At 34.4% G+C, this 23,115-nt stretch overlaps 3 protein-coding genes across 7 annotated transcripts; 2 read left to right on the top strand and 1 right to left on the bottom strand.

Moving 5' to 3' along the window:
- Positions 1-478: 478 nt before the first annotated feature.
- LOC113697031 (uncharacterized) lies at positions 479-5,732 on the top strand. 2 transcript variants are annotated; one of them, XM_072054904.1, is made up of 11 exons: positions 479-988; positions 1,257-1,457; positions 1,551-1,635; positions 1,771-1,846; positions 2,043-2,219; positions 2,497-2,599; positions 2,866-2,975; positions 3,506-3,595; positions 3,700-3,780; positions 4,046-4,962; positions 5,350-5,732. In XM_072054904.1, exons 1-11 carry the CDS (start codon positions 709-711, stop codon positions 5,480-5,482), a joined length of 2,253 nt encoding a protein of 750 aa, XP_071911005.1. In that variant the 5' UTR covers positions 479-708; the 3' UTR covers positions 5,483-5,732. The 2 variants fall into 2 exon arrangements, with proteins under 2 accessions (XP_071911005.1, XP_027072250.1); XM_027216449.2 differs by having other exon boundaries at positions 4,046-4,918.
- Positions 5,733-5,839: 107 nt separating this feature from the next.
- On the bottom strand, positions 5,840-9,792 carry LOC113697032 (uncharacterized). Of its 2 annotated transcripts, none has more exons than XM_027216453.2 (3): positions 9,344-9,792; positions 7,424-7,518; positions 5,840-6,462 (listed from the first exon to the last, which is right to left on the bottom strand). In XM_027216453.2, the coding sequence occupies exons 1-3, from the start codon at positions 9,497-9,499 to the stop codon at positions 6,054-6,056; spliced, it is 660 nt and encodes a 219-aa protein (XP_027072254.1). In that variant the 5' UTR covers positions 9,500-9,792; the 3' UTR covers positions 5,840-6,053. The 2 variants fall into 2 exon arrangements, with proteins under 2 accessions (XP_027072254.1, XP_027072253.1); XM_027216452.2 differs by having other exon boundaries at positions 7,424-7,515; positions 9,344-9,783.
- Positions 9,793-18,176: 8,384 nt separating this feature from the next.
- On the top strand, positions 18,177-22,056 carry LOC113696011 (uncharacterized). 3 transcript variants are annotated; one of them, XM_027215292.2, is made up of 4 exons: positions 18,177-18,394; positions 18,620-18,868; positions 19,296-20,204; positions 20,951-22,056. In XM_027215292.2, exons 2-4 carry the CDS (start codon positions 18,770-18,772, stop codon positions 21,833-21,835), a joined length of 1,893 nt encoding a protein of 630 aa, XP_027071093.1. In that variant the 5' UTR covers positions 18,177-18,394; positions 18,620-18,769; the 3' UTR covers positions 21,836-22,056. The 3 variants fall into 3 exon arrangements, with proteins under 3 accessions (XP_027071093.1, XP_027071094.1, XP_027071095.1); XM_027215293.2 differs by having other exon boundaries at positions 18,253-18,497; XM_027215294.2 differs by having other exon boundaries at positions 18,253-18,483.
- Positions 22,057-23,115: the final 1,059 nt, after the last annotated feature.

Below are 23,115 nucleotides of genomic sequence, written 5' to 3' on the forward strand. Positions count from 1 at the left end.
ATACCGACTACACTATAATAATAGCTGAAAGACGCGAACATAAAATTTGACTTATTTGATTCAACAGTTTTTAGTTTACTATTTGTACGATTAAAAGTTAAGTCAAATCTTTAAACTATTGGGAGAAATTAAAAAGAAAAGAAAGGATAAATAACTTAAAATTCCAAGCAAAATTGAATCATATAGGGAGTTTTCTTTCTCCTTTTTTCCTTTTTTATGAATCAGTGATCAATTGAATTTAATTCAAAGCACTACTATATTTACCTTTTTTTTTATTCACATATAGCTTATATAAAGTATAGACTCTCGGTGGCTGTTTGGATTATTATTTTTAGGATTTTTTTTATGTTGAAAAAAATAATATAAGATATAATATATGTAAAATAAAAAAGTGATTGGCAAATGTATTTACGAAAAATATAAAAATTTTTGAAAACTAACAATCCAAATAAATATTAGCCATTCATCCTGCAAAAAAGTGAAGCAAATGTTAATGTAATTTCAAGAAACTCAGGAGGGGTTTCTGTAGTTTTAAAACTGCAGGAAGAAGAGGAAAAGAAACAGAAGAAAAGAAGAGCTAATTATCCCCCGAAAGGAAACGACATCGTTCCCCCCTTTACACACTGGTTCATAAATCCTCCGTCAGCATGCCTGCAGTACAAAACTGCTAGCAGTACCGTCAAGAGCTCTGGAAGAAGAATCGTATCTATGGCAGGAGGCCTCATAGCCTCTCCACACACCAAAACCACGTCCCACTTGATTTTAACCTCAATTTGCAGAACTGGGCTGCTGTCAGAATACCCTATACACCCCATTCGTCTCCGTTTTTACCCTCTGCTTCGTTTACAGTTCACCTTCCGTCCTTCCAGTCGCTATCTCTACAGTTGCACAAAAGATCAGCAGCATGGTCCCATCGACTTATCAAAGTATAGAGAAACCTTTTCAAAAAGAATGGCATTGGCCGGCCTTAAACCCCATCACCGTCTTGGTTATTCACCCTTCTCCCTCTCTTACTTTATTACTACCATTAAGTAGCATTTCCATGCGAAATTGATTATTCTATGCTATTGAAAAGGAAAAAAAAATACAAGAAGAATAAGGTGGTATCACAACTATTTATTTTTTCACTGCAAAAAGGCAGCAATTCATATCTTGCTTAATAGATGAAGGGAAATGTTTGTCTGTATACTCTTGTTAATGGAAGTAATTTGAACTCAAATGGTTCTGAAATTGGGTTTCTTGTGGTGTGGTTACAGCTCTCGGTGTTTCTGGTGGTCCTGATAGCATGGCCCTTTGTGTATTAGCTGCTATGTGGAAAAGGGAGGGCCAATGTGGCATTGAAGTCATTGACAGCAGTGGATTCATTGATGGTCTGATGGCAATTGTAGTTGATCATGGTCTGCGTCATGAGAGTAAAGAAGAGGCTAACCTTGTCTGCAGTCGAGTTACGAAAATGGGTATGGATAACTTTCCTTCTGTTGGGAGGTTTTGGAATGAATATCTCATTTGATTCCACTTGATAGTGTGGATATAATTTAGATTGTGTGTAGGAATAAGATGTGAGATCGCTCTTTGTGAATGGTCCGAGGGTAGGCCTAAGCAGGGTCACTTGCAAGAAGCTGCTCGTGAGAAGAGGTAACATTCACATTACTTCTACATGATGTTGTTATAACTTTTGGATGTGAAAAGTTGTGTCGAACAATCGAATTGTATTTCAACTCTGACGTTCAAACACAATCAAGAGCTTCTTTTCCCTTTCTAATGCTCCAGGTATCAAATTCTGCAAGAAGTTTGCATTCGGCACCAGATTGGTGTGTTAATGATTGCACATCATGCAGATGATCAGGTACAAATGATATTTAATTCCAATATGTTTTCACGTCTCGGTGGCCCACTGGTGATTCAAATGTGACAGATGTTTGTGTGATGGTAGACGACTTTAAATCTTTGTGGATAAAGTTTCTGCCTTGCGAGTGTTGTCTTGCATTTATAGGTGAAGAGGCACCATATGCATGGTGGTCTAAGAGATGAGCATTCTGCAGGCAGAATTATTCATTCTCAGATTATCACGTGGCAGCGGAGTGCTGGGACTTTCTGGCATGGCATCCGTGTCACAGCTATTCCCAAAGTTCCCAGACTATTCTAGAGAAGCTTTAAATTGGCATGGACTTTTATTGGTGCGACCACTACTAGAGTTCTCAAAAGAAGATATGTTCCAGGTCAGTCTTGTTTCATCATCAGTAAAAAGAAAAGATTCTAACCATAAGACTCGCGAGTATCCAGGTTCTCAAAATCATTTCTTCATGAACATGGAGCATGGAATACTGAGAATCGAACATTTGATGCTCTTTCATTGAACCTGAACTGAAGATAGAGAGCAAATGTTGTTGACACCATCAGTTACCAATTAAATTTTGTCTTAATGTTTCTCAAATTTCTCTTCGTAGATTTCCTATCGGATTGGAGTTGGTTTGAATGGATACTGGTTATTTGCAGATATGTAAAGGTGGTAATCAAGAATGGGTGGAAGATCCCACAAATCAAAGTCCCGTATTTGCTCGTAATAGGATTCGGATGTCTCTGAATAACTTATCGTCCTGTGAGTTATACCGAAAATTACAACTTTGAGTCTCTAAGCTATTCGAGTCCAAAATGTTTACGTGGTTTTCCTTTTACACAATTTAAAGTTTGGGTTTCTCCATCAAAGAATTCCAAAAGCTTTGGCTTTGATTTCTGTTCAAGATTTAGTATTCATTTCATCGATATCTTCACCAATTCTATGCATTCTTTATATCATCTATGCTTTACTTGTTTGCAAGCATTGGTGCATCCTTGACATTACTGACAGTTTTGTTACATTTTCAGCTATCTTCAAGGCTGAGTTACAAGCAATTATTTCTGCCTGTCGAGAAATGCGGCTACATGTTGACAAAATTTGTTCCAATTTGATAAATCAGGCTGTGACTATCATGCCTGTAAGTATGTGTTCCAGTTTAAGTTCTGTTTCATTAGTTACTCTTGCCTATTCAACAGATAAAAATTTCAAAGGCTCCCAACAAAATTTACTTTAATTCATGAAATAAAGTCCAGAATTACATTATGTGAAATTTGACATTGAATTCTTGTTGGGCTTTGACATAAACTAGATTCACGAAAGCTTTTCTGTAGTATGTCATTCAGCTACATGAAGGTTCAGACAGGAAAGTTAAGGCTAACTTTTGGAAGAATCAAAGATTATGCATTGTTAAACCATAGGTAATTCGCCCAACTTTCGAAAATGGATCAAGATCAGAATCAGTTTAGTTTAATACCTAGAAGAGATACACACTGGACTTTAACTTGAAACAGAGCCTTTTGAAGTTTTCCACGTTACCCTCATGTCTCCTGGAATGGGAGCATGCATTGAAATTTAACAAGCTAAAAATAAATACTGAGAAGGAACTATTTTTGTGTCTTCAAAATTTCACTGTGTTTTGCTTAAAGTTTTCCTGCTTCCTGAATGTAGGAAGGTTATGCAGTAATCAATCTGAAAATTCTAAATGCTTCCAGTATCAAAGACATATACCTGTCAAAGTTTCTTGCCTTGGTTTTGCAGGTAAGGCCATTTTGGCACGCAACTCTTGAACATGTTAAATTATATAGAGGTGTCCTTAATGAATTGGATAACCTTCTCATTCGTTCTGGTCTGGACAATGTCAGTTTATCTCACAAAGACATAGGCCAGTCCGTGGTAGTGCATCAAAGTTGCTATTGGACTATATTCGTACTTTCCCAAGCAGGGTAATGCAGTTTCACCAGCTAGGTTTTCTACATATTCTTGTTCAGCATGGTTAAACTTTTATTTTTTTTTAATTTTAGTGATTTTTCCTATATGTCATAATTATTTGCTGAAGATACCATCATGCTACTCTTTATATCAAAAGAAAGCACATATCAGTATATTCATGGTTCTTGACTTGGAAATTTTAAATTTTCAGAGTTTTAGCACTTATATTCTCTTCTTGGGCATCATGAATTGATTGATCTACATTTCCCATTTTTGTAGACCTGTCTTACTGCAGCTGGTTGCTATCTTTCTCCGGTTCCTGGCTCTAAAGGCTCCAAAGTCTTGATTTGCTGCTCTCTTAATTCTAATGTCCCTGTGAAGTTGGAAATTATACAAGCACATGCTAATGGAAAACAGAACTCCATTTCAAGTGAAGTAGAGCAAATTGTCAGGAATGCTAAGGCTTGCTTGGACAAATTTATATGTGGTGTTTCAGATGTTAGATTGTTTAGCTTAACATCACCCCATATTGTCGATCTAAAATCTTCTGAATCTGTTTTGATTGAAGCCAAAAGGTTGGGCATTCTTAGCAACTCTACCTATGATACAATTTTTTCTCTGCAAAACCACGAAAAGCAGCACTTTATGTCTAAAACTGAAGTCATGTCTGATCGTGACTTGACAAATGGACGAAAACCAGTAGACACGATTGCAAGCAGAAGAATTTATCCTGGGCAAATTGGGTACTTCATGAGCAGATTTCTGATAAAATGGAATCCTTGCAGGGAAATGCCATACAAGTTATTTTCCTCGAGTGAGACTCACTATGATAAAGTGTTGGAATTGGAAAGACAGCAGAGTTGCAGTTCTTGTCTTGTTCATCATGAGCATGTCGCCGAGATACGTTGTATGGTTGATTCTGATTGGCTTTACCTTGCAAATTTGTCAAAGAGTCAAAATATGGGAAATTCTCTGGAGCAAGTACTCTCTGCTGCAGCAATAAAGCAAGAGGCAGGAAAAATAAAGTCGTGGTCAGACTTTGTTAAATTATCAGCACAGAGAGCTCTTATGTCTTTGAAGTCTATTCCAGTTAATGCAAGACGAAGCCTTCCTGTTCTGGTGGATTCGCAAGGACTATTACTGAGCATTCCAGTACGTGATCCATCTTTCCTTCTGCTTTTATCTGATTACCAAAGGTGTTCTTACCATCTCAGTGAGCCCTATTTCCCAACTTTGTGCAGATTTGCCTACACCTTTGAACGCTCAGATAATTAATGTCACCATGACGGTTGAATCTTTGTTTATTCATGGCCTAATCATTGTTTTAATGTATGCCTAGCATTCGTAAGTTTGATAGCTAAAGGCTTTGTACCGGATCTTTATTTTTTTCCCCTCATCTTTTCAAAATAGAATACGCTAAGCCATTTTCCTGTTGGTGGCTTTCTAGTGCCAATCTGCTTTCCCCAAACACCTGCATCCAGTCTTTTTGGTTATATCCCCTTCTTGTGCATGTTCTCTCTAGTGCTAATTTCCTCCACGTACTAATGGAAGAGCTTATCTGAATTTCTCTTGTATTGTTTCAGAATGTTGGCTTTCGGCACTGCCCCTGCTTGGATGTATGTGCTATATTCAAGCCTAGAGTACCGGTTGGTGGAGGCCACACTTCATTTCTCTAGTCTTTTTTCCCCCCCAAGCTTAACTGCTTTTGTTCTGTGATATCTAAAAAGTTCTTATTTTATGTGAATAACTTCTGATGTCATAGAGTAGGATGCCTACAGGAAACCCCTTTTTTCCCTCCAAACGAGTGGGCAAAAGAGGAAAAAGCCCCTAACACAAACATATGAACGAGAGAGAGAGGGAGAGATGCTTAGTCTTGAACTGAGATCTTGTACCTTACAAATGTATTACTAAAAGATGCTATTCCTCTTTGATAGTTTAAATTTCAACAATTGCGGGTTTCATCTGATTTGGGTACTTAAGAAAAGTGTTAGTATTTTAATTAAGCTGGTGATTTTGCTATGACACTGCTTGTGACTTCCACTTCCCTCCCTCTCCCAATGCACAGTTTCTGGATGGAGAATGAGTTTCTATTAGAACAATCTTGAGGGAAGAAAAAGAAAAAAAACTGCCCCTTCTCTTGATTCAGGACATGGAAATTTTTTTTCCAACATTCCCCACTATTGATTACAGCGACATCCTCAAAATTATTTAAATTTATCTAAATTCTCATCAATATCACTCAAGGGGCAAGGGTAAAACGTTATACATAGTTGCAAAAATTCAAGCATCATCTGCCTTCACGTTCTTCCTTCTTTAATGTGGTAAATGATGTGAACCACTGCTTCCAAGATGCATCTTCCTGTTGCTCCAACCAAGACAAGAACGCACTATCCAACAAGCAGAAGGCATTTACATATAGAAGTTGATACCTAACAGGAACATATCGGAAATTGATGACTTGCATAAACGGCCAGGCGCCTCCTTCTAGAACTAATGCAGGGATGAAATCTCTCTTCAAGTCTTCCTTAACTTGACTGGCACTCTTACCAGCTGAAAATCCCATGTAACTAAAAAACACAACCAGATCAAAAGGGCCGAAAATGATGCCATCCATGGCCACTTTAGTGGCAACAAATCGTACTGATTTGGGCTGCATTTTTAGTCTGAACCTAATAAATCTGTCCAAATATTCATACCTGCCAAGGGAAAGAACACGACTTCGTTCACTTCTGACAGCTGAAAAAAGATGCTTCATATGATGTAATAAGACAGAACCTAAAGTTTAGCAAAGGGTAACAAGTGACAACCATTTAAGTACACAAAAATAACTGAAATATCTAAGAACTATATGCATATTCAAACCTAATACGAGTAAGATGTCTCAATAAAGTGAACACAAAATCCCAAGGCCCCATACTTTTTTATTCAAATGGAGCAACCTGACGTCACCAACATATATGAGAAGTTTCCAACATTACTAGTACTCTGAACGTGGTCCTAAAAGATACAAATCAAGCAGAGGCTTATGTTCATAATATTCCATTCACCTGTCTTGGATTTGTTCATGGGAGAACGAAGTAACTTCATGTTTAGTATAGTACAGCATGTAGACTTTGTGAGTCTTCCTAGCAGTAAAAGTGGAGTGCAAAGAGCAGTTTGTTTAGCCCTCCAATTTAAATTTATTAAAAAATTTAGAACTACAAAGATGAAGTTCTGAAGTTTTGAAGCTCTTTAAAAACTTGTATGCCAGAAACATATTTAAGATGAAAGGAAAGGTAATTCTCAAGGTAATAGTATTTTATAGCACATGAAGCAATGGTGATACTCTTTTGTACAAGAAACCAGGTGAAGTAGCAACCTAGTCGGCTAAATAGGTTGCATTAACTAAGATGCAGGCCAGTGAATCACTGTGCTACAAGAAGCCCTAAATTCACTCCATTAAATGCATGCTCCCTAGCTGCAATCAAGATCTGACATTTATGTTAACAAATGGTACTGGTACATAGATGCAATAGATTCTTAAAGCAAGCTATAAGGCTTGGCCTTTGGTTTGGTTTGAGCCACCATATTTTATAAAGAAAAGCTGTCAGAGTATCTTATTAACTGAAAACAAGATAATTGATGTGATAAAATTCAAAAGAACAAAAATATACAAACCAGAAGTGGCCAACAGGTCCAACAAAGCCAAATCCAAACATACTTGTAATAGCAACCCGTTTCCAATTGACTTTAAATTCTTTATCCGCATCCTGCTACATGAAGCAAAAGAAGGATGACCATCACAGCAAGTATTACTGAGAGACGCAATGTAAATCCCCTAAATAGAGCTAAACAAACATTCATAATATTTGCTCTCCAAACATAATTAAATTTATCATTATGCATCAAGAAGTGGTGAATGTTTTCAAAAATAAATACTGCCCAAGCATCCCCCCCTGCCCCTCCTGTGAAGAAACAACAAGCGTTGCTTTCTGAACCCTACTACCTGTAAATAACCTATCCAGTTGCCTATAAATGTCACAATTGCTTCCTTATTATGAAAATGGAAGCAAAAAGAGCCATTTGAAGTCATACAAAAGGGATTTTCCATGCCCTAGAAACTTGTTAGCTAATATCACTTCACAAATATAATATTGAATTTTTACATGAAGAATTTGTGATCACAATATGGTTTGGAAACAACAATAGTATCAAAGGTAAATAAATCAATACAGTTCTGTACCGACTACCTAAACTACTCTTGAGTGAAACATTGATACTCTAATTAGTAAAATCAACTTCTATAGCCGAGGAGTGAAGCAGCTCGACTGAAAGGAGAGGAATGAAAAGCAACTAATGCCCAATTCAGACCCAAGCAATGCATCGAGAAGGTGAAATAGAGAATGCATGAAAGCCTTATCTATATCTCTTCCTGACAAGGAGTCCATTCATGGTATAATACTTTCAAAGCCAATCCAAAGACAGGAAAGGTACAAAACTAGCAAGTTGATACATTGACAAACTTTTTGCTGCCATGATGGTCAAGTTAAAAAAAGATAAAAGAAGTACCTTATCTATATGTCCTATGAAAACTATCAATGAAATTAGCAGCCAAATATTGAGTGTGGACAACCATCCTTGATGGTTATGCATTAATACTATATCAAACACAACAAAGATTGTATTGTTTTAACAATTATATAGCAATCAATTTAATTACAATTACAACAAACGCCGTTCCCCCACACTGTGACACATTGAAACCATGCCCACAATGATAACTGCTATTCGACCACGAGAGAGACCACTTATTCTAGTAGTATGGCATTGTCGAAACAGACTCCTTCTTCAGGACAAAAGCTAATGCTATTTGAAGGAGAATAAATTATCTGCACCTCATTGGTGAGAACATCCAATTTATATTTAGATTTCAGGACTAAAATGAAGACTTGATGAGTAGGTTTGCATCTGGTTTTCAAATTATGAACAGATAAATGAAGAGCATGGAGGACATACAGGATATGGTGCTGGTAGAAACAGCCATTTCGTATCCATTCAAAGGCATGTATGATTTAACCATCATATGCATTACCTCAATTGATTTTCAAACTTTGAAGTTTATACATTGATGGTCGAATATTTCTAACAAAATGTCAAAAACCTTAGTTTGAGAGTCGATGTACAAACCTAAATGGGTCCTAGTACACAGCAAAATCCCGTATATCAAAAAGCCCACCGCCACCATGCGGACACTCATTCCATTTCCGCAGCTTGACTAAACCCCGTCAAGTAATAAGAAACAAATTCTCAACCGATTGTGATAACGCAAATGTACTGAAATGATTATGGAGCTGGAAACTCCCAAGTTCAAAATCCCTAAGCACACGACTCAACTATTTTGCAACTCCAGTCAACAACGTGAGCAGCAAACGTTACTCCAGAAAAAAATATTCATTGCATAAAAACCACACCACCCATTTGAAGATAATTTTTTATCCATAACCCATTTGCAATTGCGCATGATAATAAAAAATCATCCAACACTTTGACTCGAAAATTCAATCTTGTAATATCAATAAAGGGTTAAAGATTGCTTACTGAAAGATGAAGGGGCCGATTCTTGGCAGTGGAGTGAGTAATGGATTGAGCCACAATATCTCCAACGCCCCATAGAAATCCAGAGCTTATGATTTGGGTCTTAACTGGATGTACAGCCAAGCAATTCTGGTACCATCTCCAGAGCTTCAACATCATCCAATACAAAAGATTTCTCACTCTCTCTCTCTCTCTCTCTTTCCCTTTGTTTCGGATTTTTCGGGTCTTCAATCAATTAAACGAGACAAAAATTAGCTACACTGTCTGTACATCTGAAAATTAGACGGTGGTCAATGGGCGGTTGGAAGGAAGGAAAGGGAGGGAGGGATTCGTAGATTCCTGATGGGTATCGTAGTAGCAGTAGTATTTCAATTTTTATGCCCATGCCTTTGCCCCACGAATTGAAGGACCAGTTTTGTTGTCAGGTGGCTTTTTGAGTTTTGATTGTTCCCAACCTAAGGGCCTCTAATTTTCTGTATTTGCTTCATGAGGAGTTTGGAGTTTGGACGGGCTTTGTCTGCCGCTTTGTTCGGTGGTACCTAGAATAGAAGCCTTAGATGAGGATCAATTTCAAATAAATAAATAAATAAATAAAAAGGGAGGAACTTGATACATCGTACGTAATATAAGAATTTGGAAAAAGAAAAAATATTAGCAAAAAAAATGAAAACAATACAACTAGTATCTATATCTATATCTATATGTACTAGTGGGAATACCCGTGCTATACACGGTGCTGACATTATTAGAAAAAAAATAAAATGGTGAACAAATAAAGGTGAAAAAATTTTACCAATAAAATTAAAATATAATATCTGTTTAACAATAGTTTGAAATATAATAGAATGTATATATCATTCAAGAACCGTTTTTTTTCGGTTATATGAGAATTTTTTTTATCATTGTATGAGAATTGTTAACAAAAAAATACAATAGTTAATATAGAATAGCATCAATAGAATTTAATACAATTGTGTTGTAATCAAATGAAAAATACGCACCAATTGAATTGTTATTAGCACCCATAGTTAATGAAGTAATCCCTATATAAAAATATTTTGGTACATGTAGTAATTGGTAATCTATAAAATAAAATAAATTGCTAATCTATAAAATTACTAAGTTGTATATAAATAGCATCAATAGAATGTAATACAATTGTATTGTAATCAAACAATTGTAATAGAATTGTATTGTATTGTATCTATAGTTGATTTAGCAAGATAGTGCAGCCAAAAAATGTGTATGTAAGATGAGTATGACGATATAAGAAGCTGTATATTTACCATGATCACGCAAAATCATTGGTGATGTGGATGCCTGGTGATCTTGAGGACAGTTAGATTTTTCATTTCTTTGATCTAGAAATAAAATATATATTAAATTAAAAATCAATAGTTTATGTATTTATTTTATGTGTAAATAGTGATACATTGTATGAGAACTGTTAACCAAAAAAATACAATAATTAATATAGAAATAACATCAATAGAATTTAATAGAATTGCATTGTAATCAAATGAAAACAATTACAGATAAGTGGTTACCTGAACTAAGGAATGCAGTTTTAAATGCTCAAAAGTGCCTTGACGATTGCACATATGTCAGGGGTTTGGTGAGTTTTTTGCTCCTCTTGAATCATTTTCTTTTTTCTAATTGTAATATATTACTTGCAGGTGTTAAGTAGGACTTGGCTATAACCTTTCGTTTAAGTACTTTAAGCAATGAACTATTTATTCCATGAGTTGAATTGTGTTGTTGCTAGATAGATGAATCACGTAGTTGTAATTGTCATTGTTGATAAAGAAAATAAATGCTCGAATGCAATTTTGCCAAAAGGATTTCTGACGAAATTAAAAATTAATCCAATTTTAATAATGGGCGTGTAGTGCCTAAGTTATTAGTAGTATCTGAATTATTTTTCTCCAATTATAAACCATTTTTAATTATATTTTTTAATTATCAAAAAATCTTTTTTTTATTTCATGCACGATCATTTTTGGAATAAAATTATGAAAATAACTATCGTAACACCTATTTTATGTGATAAATGTGCAATAAAAAATAATTAAAAAAAATTCAATAATACAAACAAATAAATTTTTATAATATACAATTTATGTTAGAAATAGTAGAACCCTCAATCATGAACCTATACCATCCGCAATTATATAAGCAAGCAATACCTTTTTATCTTTGATTTACAGTGTAACAATAAGCAGACAACCGTTCATAAGATTTTGTAAAAATTTTCAGAAATAATGAATGATCAGAAAATCAATGCAATATCATTCATGACAAAAAACAAAGCAAAAGCAAAATATACTTAAAAGGCAGAGGGGACTGACCTGGAAAATTAAGCCGGCCGCAAGAAGGTTGATTTATGCTGGAGTCTCTGCACATAATATCTTCCATTACTGCTCACAAAAGAAACAAAATCAATACATTTACAAAATCAATAGAGAACCCAAAACAAATAAGAAATTGAGAGAAAGGGTGAGGGAATTAACTCGATAAGTTAATTAAGTCGATCAGTAAAAGAAGAATTTGTATGAGTAATTGTAGGATGAGTTAAGATAATGGGATAGTAGGAATGAGATAGTGGGAATATTGATTGGTGATAAGGTGATAGTGGGATTTTTTTTTTTTTTTTTTTTTTTGTCAATTGTCATCCCTACTCCTACTCCTACTCTATCTACGGGGGAGGCTCAACTGAGCCTATGGGGACCGATGGGGACAGAACCACCACCGGACCAGACGGGTGCACTACACACCCATATGGATTTGAAGCAGAGCCACAAGAGTGGCATTTTGGTGGAAGGCAAGGTTTGAACCCTTGGCTCCCACCCCACCAAAGCCTTAAGGGCTTGGTGGTGGCCACCAGACCAAGAGCTGGTGGTTAGGTGATAGTGGGAATATTGATTAGTGATAAGGTGGGTTATAACCCACTACTTTTTTATATATTAAAATAAATACAAAAATATGAGTTAAGATAGTGGGATAGTGGGAGTGAGATAGTGGAAATATTGATTGGTGATAAGGTGATAGTGGGATAGTGGGAATATTGATTGGTGATAAGGTGGGTTATAACCCATTACTTTTTTATGTATTAAAATAAATACAAAAATCTAGAAAAAAGCATGACAAGTTTAGAAGATATTGAGAGGGTTTCTGCTAAAAATCCCTTGCTGAATACATATAGATATAGATTAGAGGGTAGGTGTTTTACGAGAAACTTTCACAAGCGTCGGAGATCTGAATCGCCCTTTACTATAATTTTAGATTTATTTTAATTCAATAATCCTTATCTTCTCCTTATCCCTTCCCACTCTTCAATTTAAGTAACCAACTAACCCACAAAATTAAAACTCCTAAATTTTAATTAACAGATAATAACCACTTCCGCAAAATGATATTTGCAAATTTCAATTCACGTCTCACATTTACTACTAACACTTACCACATCACTAATAGCAATACTCACACTTACCACATTATTGATAGTAATAACTAACTAGTGGGAATACCCGTGCTATGCACAGTACTGACATTATTGGAAAAAAAATAAAATGATTAACAAATAAAGGTGAAAAAATTTTACCAGTAAAATTAAAATATAATATCTGTTTAACAATAGTTTGAAATATAATAGAATATATATATCATTCAAGAACCGTCTTTTTTCGGTTGTATGAGAATTTTTTTTATCATTGTATGAGAATTGTTAACAAAAAAATACAATAGTTAATATAGAATAGCATCAATAGAATTTAATACAATTGTGTTGTAATCAAATGAAAAATACGCACCAATTAAATTGTTATTAGTACCCATAGTTAATGAAGTAATCCCTATATAAATATATTTTGGTACATGTAGTAATTGGTAATCTATAAAATAAAATAAATTGCTAATCTATAAAATTGCTAAATTGTCTATAAATAGCATCAATAGAATGTAATACAATTGTATTATAATCGAACAATTGTAATACAATTGTATTGTATTGTATCCATAGTTGATTTACCAAGATAGTGCAGCCAAAAGGTGTGTATGTAAGATGAGTATGACGATATAAAAAACTGTATATTTACCATGATCACGCAAAATCATTGGTGATGTGGATGCCTGGCGATCTTGAGGACAGTTAGATTTTTCATTTCTTTGATCTAGAATTAAAATATATATTAAATTAAAAATCAATAGTTTATGTATTTATTTTATGTGTAAATAGTGATACATTGTATGAGAACTGTTAACCAAAAAAATACAATAATTAATATAGAAATAGCATCAATAGAATTTAATAAAATTGCATTGTAATCAAATGAAAATAATTACAGAGAAGTGGTTACCTGAACTAAGGAATGCAGTTTTAAATGCTCAAAAGTGCCTTGACGATTGCACATATGTCAGGGGCTTGGTGAGTTTTTTGCTCCTCTTGAATCATTTTCTTTTTTCTAATTGTAATATATTACTTGCAGGTGTTAAGTAGAACTTGGCTCTAACCTTTCGTTTAAGTAATTTAAGCAATGAACTATTTATTCCATGAGTTGAATTGTGCTGTTGCTAGATAAATGAATCAAGTAGCTGTAATTGTCATTATTGATAAAGAAAAGAAAGGCTAGAATGCAATTTTGCCAAAAGAATTTCTGACGAAATTAAAAATTAATCCAATTTTAATAATAGGCGTATAGTGCCTTAGTTATTAGCAGTATCTGAATTGTTTTTCTTCAATTATAAACCATTTTTAATTATTTTTTTTAATTATCAAAAAATCTTTTTTTATTTCATGCACTATCATTTTTGGAATAAAATTATGAAAATAACTATCGTAACACCTATTTTATGTGATAAATGTGCAATAAAAAATAATTAAAAAATTTCAGTAATACAAACAAATAAATTTTTATAATATACAATTTATGTTAGAAATAGTAGAACCCTCAATCATGAACCTATACCATCCGCAATTATATAAGCAAGCAATACCTTTTTATCTTTGCTTTACAGTGTAACAATAAGCAAACAACCGTTCATAAGATTTTGTAAAAAATTTTCAGAAATAATGGATAATCAGAAAATCAATGCAATATCATTCATGACAAAAAGCAAAGTAAAAGCAAAACATACTTAAAAGGCAGAGGAGACCGACCTGAAAAATTAAGCCGCCCGCAAGAAGGTTGATTTCTGCTGGAGTTTCTGCACATAATATCTTCCACTACTGCTCACAAAAGAAACAAAATCAATAGAGAACCCAAAACAAATAAGAAACTGAGAGAGATGGTGAGGGAATTAACTCGATAAGTTAATTAAGTCGATCAGTAAAAGGGTTGGAAAAAAATTATAGACATATTATATTATTAGAAATAATGTAAAATAAAAAAAATTACAATATGGGGAATAATATTTAAAGAAAACACGGTACCGGAATTTTTAATTTGATGCGAACGACGTTTTAATCAGTGTAGTCTGGATTTTGTCCTTCGGATTTGATTTGAGATTTTTCTTTCATCAGCGCAAACTTGTTGAAGTTTTTTCAACTGGTGTGTGGAATTGTTGCGGTGTATGTTTCGTTTTCTAAGCAAATATTTCCTCCTTTGCAATCTTGTGAGTTTGAAATCTAGTTGTTGTTGAAATGCTTGTAGGCGGGCATATTCCATGGTGAGAAAACTTTAGATGGGTTCCCTACAAATTTTGAGTGAAAAATTTTAATATAGTAAATAATAGGACAACTTGAATTTGGGACAGCAGATAAGTGGGGCAAAGGTGAAAAAAAACAATAATACTAATCAATAGCTAAATGAGCAGGGTCACTTACTGAAAGGTAGTCACCACCGGCTTCGTGACGTCTGCCGAAGGTTCAAGAAAAGAAGTATGATGCGTACTAAGAAGAGCACCGAAATTCTGGTACCAGGATGGGATAGCTTTCAGGTATTTTCCTGTGTTATGTGAAGACGCAATTTTGAATTAAAAAAAAAATGGGTCATTAAGAGATAGTTGGAGTGGACTCTTGATTGGAGTGGAAAACGTGAGAGAATTTGTAGGAGTGATTGTAGGATGAGTTAAGATAGTGGGATAGTGGGAGTGAGATAGTAGGAATATTGATTGGTAATAAGGTGATAGTGGGATAGTGGAGTGAGATAGTGGGAATATTGATTGGTAATAAGGTGAGTTATAACCCACTACTTTTTTTATGTATTAAAATAAATACAAAAATTTAGAAAAAAGTATGACAAGTTTAGAAGGCATTGAGAAGTTTCTGCTAAAAATCCCTTCCTGAATACATATAGATATAGATTGTTAATTTAAGAAATTCGCGACGAAAGTCACGTATCCAAAATTTAGGAGCCTATTTGAATTACAATTTTTATAATTCTATGTATTTTATTGTCATAATATATTTTACTCTTATAATCATTCACAAAACTGATGATCACTGACCCATTTTCATTTGTCATCACACAAATTAAATACAGTGAAAAAAAAGACTATGTATCATACTCTCACCATGGATGAAACCCACTTATAAACATTTCAATCAGTGATAAAGCTAAGATTTTTTTTTCTAGATGGCTAAAATTTTTCCTAATATAATTATTTTTATGTGTTATGTTCAAAATAATTTTTATCTATTTAAATATATGACATCTAAAAAAATCAAATTTTAATTTTAATTATAAAGGGATTAAAAAATAAATAACTTTTTTAAGAAAAAATTCAAAAGTAATTAATTCACACACACACGCACGCACACATATATATATTCTCATAATATAAATTAAAATTGTAAAAAAATTAGAAATGACCGACTTGATTTTACATAAATATTTACATAATATGAATCAAAATTTTTAAAATATGGGGGAGACTATGGCCCCCATTAGCCCTCATTGATTCCATCATTAATTTCAATAGCGTCTTAATTCCAAACTTACAAGATTACAAATGAGAAAATAACTGATCACAAAACGAATATTACACTATAGTGATCCCACTGAAATATTTTAAAAAGGTTCAACAAGTTTATTTCCAAAAAATACAAGTTTCACTGAACATTTTTTTGTAGTATAATTTTCACGAAATTTAACAGAATTAATTAAATCACCAATATTAATTTTTATACTAAAAGTTTATTGATTTAAAAAATATTCGCATCTTTGTACAAAATTATCAAACTGAATATATAATGTTTGTAAGTATTTCATTTTGAAATAATTTTCATCTATTTAAATATATGACATCTAAAAATATCAAATATTAACTTTAATTATAAAGGAATGTAAATTAAGAAAAAATTAATTCAAATGTAATTAATTCACCACATACAGGCACATATAGCAATACTCAAACTTACCAGATCACTGATAGCAATAACTAACTGTTAATTTAAGAAACTCGCAACTACGAGAGTCACATATCCAAAATTGAGGAGTCCGTTTGAATTATAATTTTCACAATTCTACATATCTTATTGTCATAATGTATTTTACTCTCACGATCATTCACAAAATTGATGATCACTAACCGAATTTACCTATTTTTATTTGTCATCACACAAATTAAATACAGTGAAAAAAAGACTATGCATCATACTCTTACCATGGATGAATCCCACTTCCAAGAAATACAAGTCTCGCCGAACGTTTTTTTTGTAGTATGAACTCCATAAAATTCAATAAAATTAATTAAACCACCAATATTAATTTTCATACTAAAAGTTGATTGGTGTAAAAAATGTTCGCACCTTTGTACAAGATTATCAAATCGAATGTTGTAAGTATTTCATTCTGAAATCATATAAAACATGCAATTACATTTATTTTTATCCATATATAATTCATTTTCTAATATAAATTTCTATTATTATTTCAAAATCTATCTTCTGCAAAAAACGCAATTCATGAATGATTTATACATTTTGTCATACTTTGAACTATTGTAAGACAAATTTTAAATTTTAATTATGTTGGTACAGTTTTTTTAACTTTTTCCAAATTTATCCTCTCTTTTAATTTCTTGCAATAACATAAGCACCGTATGTAGCACGGGTATTCACACTAGTTTATTTAGTATTTGGGGCGCAAATATGGAGACCCCTTGACTCTTTTTCTTTCTTTTCTTTAAGCATGTTGAAAAAGACCAGAAATCCCTATCCTTCATTCCATGTACAATTAAGACAGACTGGTATTGGTAGGGATTTAAATTGGGTGATATGTATGGATATTTTTTGTTCCTTTGCATGATAAAAGTGTCAAGACATGTACACTAACAAATATGCGAGTGTTAATATTAATTTTCTGTTATTTATCTTTATTCTAATTATATTCCAAGAATTGGAAGGATGAAGCTAAAATGAAAAAAGAGGTGGTAAGGATTAAGCTAGAGCTCTGAAACAAGAAACGAAAGTGATTACTTGTGAATAAATTGTTATGAACTCTTTCCGAGTATACTTTGAAATGTCATACTGTCAATTTTGTAGTATTTGTCAGTCAAACTTTAGACCAACTTTTTGTGCATGTATGATAACATATGTAATTTACCAGAATTTTACATTCAAATTGAAGAGTAAATTTTTTTTTTCCAAAAACAATTGAAGAGTAATGTGAAGGTTAGACATTTTAAACTGAATCTGACAAGAAAAGAAAAAAAAAGGACATCTTAAAACTGAAAATATGACATCAACGAGAAGATGAAAGGAGTTTTTTTTTTTTTTTTTGAAGGCTCTGCAAATTAAAACTAGAAAATGAAGCTCTTGAGAAACATTTTGTATAGAAAAAAGAAAAAGAAATTCTACAAGACATAACGTGGCAAAATGTGCTCCTATAGTTATTTCGACTGTTCTGCTGCTTCGCTCAACAGCCAGCCTCAAGAAACAAGTGATCATATAGGAGGGAGTAGCACTCTGGAGATTTCTGATAATATTTGTGGATAAGATTGCTCCAAAAGAAATGATCTCACCAACCAACAATACTGTACAATGCCTCACACGATGCATATTCTAACTCCTGCAAACATGCAACCTTGCTGTCCGCGGGAGAGTGGACTCAAAAGGTACCACACTTTCGAGCTTCGCATTCTTCTACTCAGTAACTCTGCACAAAGAATACATATTCAAAATGATCGTGTCAACTGCATGCCAAGTATATTTATCAGTGTATTACGAGACATTCTTGAAGTTCTTGCTCTTTATTTTGACAAATTAATCGCTAGCATTCTTTAGCCAAGATTTACTCTGTTTACATGTCTCTACTTACTCATGGTTGCATCTTTCTGCAGATTATGGTGGATATAAGTCCTCGAATCTGTTGAATTATGCTCTTGAGCGAGGAGAGAAGAGTTCTGTGTTTGCCCAGGATTGCGGTCGCTATTCATAGTTTAGGTCAATTTAAGCCCAAACTGTTGGTAAATTAGTACCTATATATATATATGGGAGAACTTGGTGGGAACAGCCAGTCTCTGGTTGGAGGGAAGGGGCAGAATGGATCAGCTACAAGCAAGTCACACAATCAGGCGTCATCCTCCAAGGTATTTTTCTAATTAATTCAGTTCGATTATATTAGACAATTCTGGACTGTCCAAGTTTAGTTTTATCAGTCTACTGAGTAGATTAAAGTGCATTGATGCTGTATTCAGGCGCTGCAGTTGATTATGATCCCTCACTAGCTGCCAGTACTCATATCAGAAGCCATTTATAGTCTAAATGGACATAACTATTAAAGTGAATAATCTTGCAGTTTCTTGATGTGTCTGCGTATGATAGTTGCACTAATAGACATTCTGTATGACACTTTGGTTTGCCTCATCCTGTCATCGCGGCAAACCTGTCTTAATGGCTAAGCATGAATAAAAGTCAAATTTGAGAAACAATGGAGCATAACAAAATTCTCATGATGAAAGATTCCACACTGGTTTATCTGTGTTTAACAATTTGATAATGTTCTGAGTTTTGCAGGAGTCAGTTTCTAATAAAGACCGAACTGCTCCAATCCCAGCTTCTGTAACTTCTGAAATACAATTTGGTTGTCTTGTTTGTTCGGGAAACAATAGTTGCCAAACAGTTCGTTCAAGAACAAAGTTGATGAACATTTTGATTGAGAAGGGAAAACCTAGCGAGGTACATTCAGTTTTCAGGGATTTAACTGAAGAGGGACATAGACCAACACTTGTAACATATACTACTGTTTTAGCTGCTTTAACCCTCCAGAAACGCTTCAAGTCTATTCCTTTACTCCTTTCTAAGGTTGAGGAAAATGGATTAAAACCAGACTCAATATTCTTCAATGCCATGATCAATGCCTTTTCTGAATCTGGTAATGTCAAGGAAGCAATGAAAATTTTCAAAAAAATGAGGGACAAAGGATGTAAACCGACAATTAGTACATTTAATACATTAATTAAAGGGTTTGGGATCATAGGCAAGCCTGAGGAATCCTTGAAACTGTTGGAAATGACGTCTATGGAAGAGAATGTGAAACCCAATGACAGAACATATAACATTCTTGTCCGAGCTTGGTGTAGTAAGAAAAACATACCAGAAGCGTGGAATGTGGTTTACAGAATGGTTGCCTCTGGTGTGAGCCCTGATGTTGTTACATACAATACAATAGCTCAGGCTTATGCTCAGAATGGAGAGACAAGTAGAGCAGAAGCAATGATCTTTCAAATGCAAAACAACAATATAACACCTAATCAACGGACATGTGGTATCATTGTGGACGGGTACTGTAAGGAAAGTAATATGACAGATGCACTGAGATTTGTTTACAGGATGAAGGATCTTGGGGTGAATCCAAATCTTGTCATATTCAACTCTCTTATTAAAGGATTCCTAGATGTTACTGACACTAATGGAGTTGATGAGGTATGCTTCACCTTTTAATTGGAATTTCATTTCATCAAGTATCAATTTATCTGCCCCAAGATCAACTTCAGGATTTTTATCTTTCCTTCTTGCTCTGAGAATGTTACTCTCTCTCTCTCTTTCAGTTCATTGTATAGCTTGTATTTTTGGTTAGGTTGTGATATGTTTCATATCCACATGAACATAAACAAATTTGTCAAAGATAGACTAAAGTATAACCACCTTGGCCGTCATGATTCATAATATTAAGGTTTAAGACTTTTTAACCATTAAAACTGGCAGGTTAATAGCATAATGGACCACTTGAATCAGGTCATGAGGATGAGGATGAAATAAATCATTATTCTCTTCCCTTAATGATTTAAAAGGAAAGAGGGGAAGAGGGGTTGAAGTAAATAACCATCAGATGTTTGTTTAGTGTGGGCATTACTGGGTTGAAGTAGATAACCATCAGATGTTTGCTTAGTCTAGGCATTACTGAACTAAGATAGATGACTGATAAGGAGTCTTTATTGGTCACTTATATAGTTATGTAATGCATCAGATAGTCTGACAAACTCCCAATCTTCAGATGTCTGGGGAATTCTAATGAATACTTATATGTGTTTCATGTCTGTGTGAGCTTTAACCATCTTCCAACTATTGCTCAAACCCTTGGATTTCCACTGCTCCCTCTCTTGTTCTAAATTGCCACTGCTTATACCAAGTGTAACCTGTTGTTAGTGGGCTGGTTATGAAATGTACAGACACTGACATTGATGGAAGAACTTGGAGTGAAACCTGATGTGATAACATTTAGCACCATCATGAATGCATGGAGTTCGGCTGGACTAATGGACCAATGTGAAGAAATCTTTGATGACATGCAAAAGGCTGGCATTGAACCCGACATTCACGCATTCAGCATCCTTGCCAAAGGTTATGTGCGTGCGGGAGAACCTGAAAAGGCGGAGGCACTCCTGGAAATTATGGATAAATCAAGAGTGCACCCAAACGTGGTAATTTTCACTACAATTATCAGTGGTTTGTGCAGTACAGGAAAGATGGAATATGCCTTGAAGATGTACGAGAAGATGTGTAAAGTGGATATATCCCCCAATCTGAAAACTTTCGAGACACTAATATGGGGATACGGAGAAGCAAAACAGCCATGGAAAGCAGAGGAGCTCCTGGAAATCATGGAAAATATGGGTGTTGTGCCCCGGAAAAATACGATCCAGCTTGTTGCTGATGCGTGGCGTGCAATTGGTTTCCTGAATGAGGCCATAAGAATCATGAATGGGACGCCAAATGATCAGCCATTAATGATGAATACTAGCAATGGGAGGCAAGCTGAGGACCAGGGAAAAGTACATCAGAAAGAAGAATCAATTGCTTCTTATTCAAATCTTTGGCAAATTCCTGGAACTATAGTGACCAATCAAAATGTGTCAGATGTAGTTAACTTGAGAAGCCAGACACTGTTCAAAAGATCAAAATTATCATCTGAAAGCCTCAGTATGGCAAACAAGTCCATGTTAGTCACTCGCAGTTGTGGGCTTAAGGTAAAATCATTGATGGAATTTCCCAGGCAATTCCACATTCAGGTAGGCATCCACGAGTATGTGAATCCATGTAGATTGGTTTTCTGATACTGTCAAATTTCTTACTCCACACCGATGGAAGTTTTTTTTATTTAAACCTCCTGCATGATTTATTACACACTCCAATGGTGTGAGAAAAGCTCTCAAAATCACCATCTGCCATATTTGACATACATTATTGTAGTCAGCTATTCCAGGCAGAGAAAGATACTGCAACATACTTCACTGTACTATTTCCTCAGACAAAAATGAAAAGAAAGTCATTCTCATGCTCTGCCTTTTCTTTCTTTCTTTCTTTTTTGGTTATTATTTTGGGGAGATACAACTACAACTATGATTGAATTACATCATTGTAGACAATTGAAAGTGATATTTTACACTAAAGTTGTCTCTGTTTTACACTTGCCCTGGGCGAGTAGTGAAATCTTAGCCAATTAAATCGAGCCTCCGGAGTTGTAGTTCTGATGGCGGACTTGGAAGGTGAAAAAACCCAGGTTTTTATGAACTAGTAATGAAATAAACAGCATTTTTTTGGACAAATGTGTTTTGGTTTGGAGATGATTCAACCATTGACAGGTAATAATTGTCCACAGAATTCACACGGTGCATTTCTGATGGGATTGGCAGGCAGTTCACCTGTGCATTTTGTTATTCCATCCTATCGTTGCAAAATGCTTGTTAGTTTACTGGAGAGTTTGACAAATTATTTAAGCAAAAGTAAGAAAAGCACCAATCCTCTTCAAGAACAATACCTGTAAGCTGGTTTTTTCCCTTCGGTATCGACTTAGCATCAACAGCATCCTACTTGAAATTCTGATGAATCCATGACAGGTCATATCTATTCTAAGAGTTTGTTGGATATTAGGATGAAAAGACTTGCATAAATCCATGTTACGCACTTACTATCGAAGGTATTTACATCTATCGGATGAAACAAAAGTTTCCGTGGCATCTTTAGTTGGAATCAAAGAAAAAATGTGGCGGTATCTAACGATATTCAGTAGAAAACACCAAACTACATGCAAACAAATAAAGAGACCACAAATGTGTTGGCTGAAGCTCTTCAAACCAAAAATTGTAAATCAAGAATAGCAGAACTGAAGCACGTTTGATAAATGCACTTAGATGATGAGAGAATTACCAAGAAAATGTGGCCACTGAACCATGATAAAATGGCTAAATAAAAATGCTTAAAGAGAACGTAAGAGGTGCGAGCCTGACGAGGACTGAACCACCATCAGATCATACGGGTGCACCACCCACCTGTATGGACATTGATAGGAGGCAAGGTTTGCACCCTTGACCTCCCATCCCATAGATAATGTGAT

The sequence above is a fragment of the Coffea arabica genome, chromosome 6e (assembly GCF_036785885.1).
Source record: "Coffea arabica cultivar ET-39 chromosome 6e, Coffea Arabica ET-39 HiFi, whole genome shotgun sequence".
Lineage (NCBI taxonomy): Eukaryota > Viridiplantae > Streptophyta > Magnoliopsida > Gentianales > Rubiaceae > Coffea > Coffea arabica.

Coding starts and splice junctions, on each gene's coding strand:
- LOC113697031 (XM_072054904.1), top strand. CDS start 709: ATGGCAGGAGGCCTCATAGCCTCTCCACACACCAAAACCACGTCCCAC. Junction 989..1,256: donor TAAACCCCATCACCGTCTTG/GTTATTCACCCT, acceptor GTGTGGTTACAG/CTCTCGGTGTTTCTGGTGGT. Junction 2,600..2,865: donor TCTGAATAACTTATCGTCCT/GTGAGTTATACC, acceptor TTACATTTTCAG/CTATCTTCAAGGCTGAGTTA.
- LOC113696011 (XM_027215292.2), top strand. CDS start 18,770: ATGGGAGAACTTGGTGGGAACAGCCAGTCTCTGGTTGGAGGGAAGGGG. Junction 18,869..19,295: donor ATCAGGCGTCATCCTCCAAG/GTATTTTTCTAA, acceptor TGAGTTTTGCAG/GAGTCAGTTTCTAATAAAGA. Junction 20,205..20,950: donor ACACTAATGGAGTTGATGAG/GTATGCTTCACC, acceptor TGAAATGTACAG/ACACTGACATTGATGGAAGA.
- LOC113697032 (XM_027216453.2), bottom strand. CDS start 9,499: ATGATGTTGAAGCTCTGGAGATGGTACCAGAATTGCTTGGCTGTACAT. Junction 7,519..9,343: donor ATCGGCCCCTTCATCTTTCA/GTAAGCAATCTT, acceptor TGCTTCATGTAG/CAGGATGCGGATAAAGAATT. Junction 6,463..7,423: donor GGACCTGTTGGCCACTTCTG/GTTTGTATATTT, acceptor TTCCCTTGGCAG/GTATGAATATTTGGACAGAT.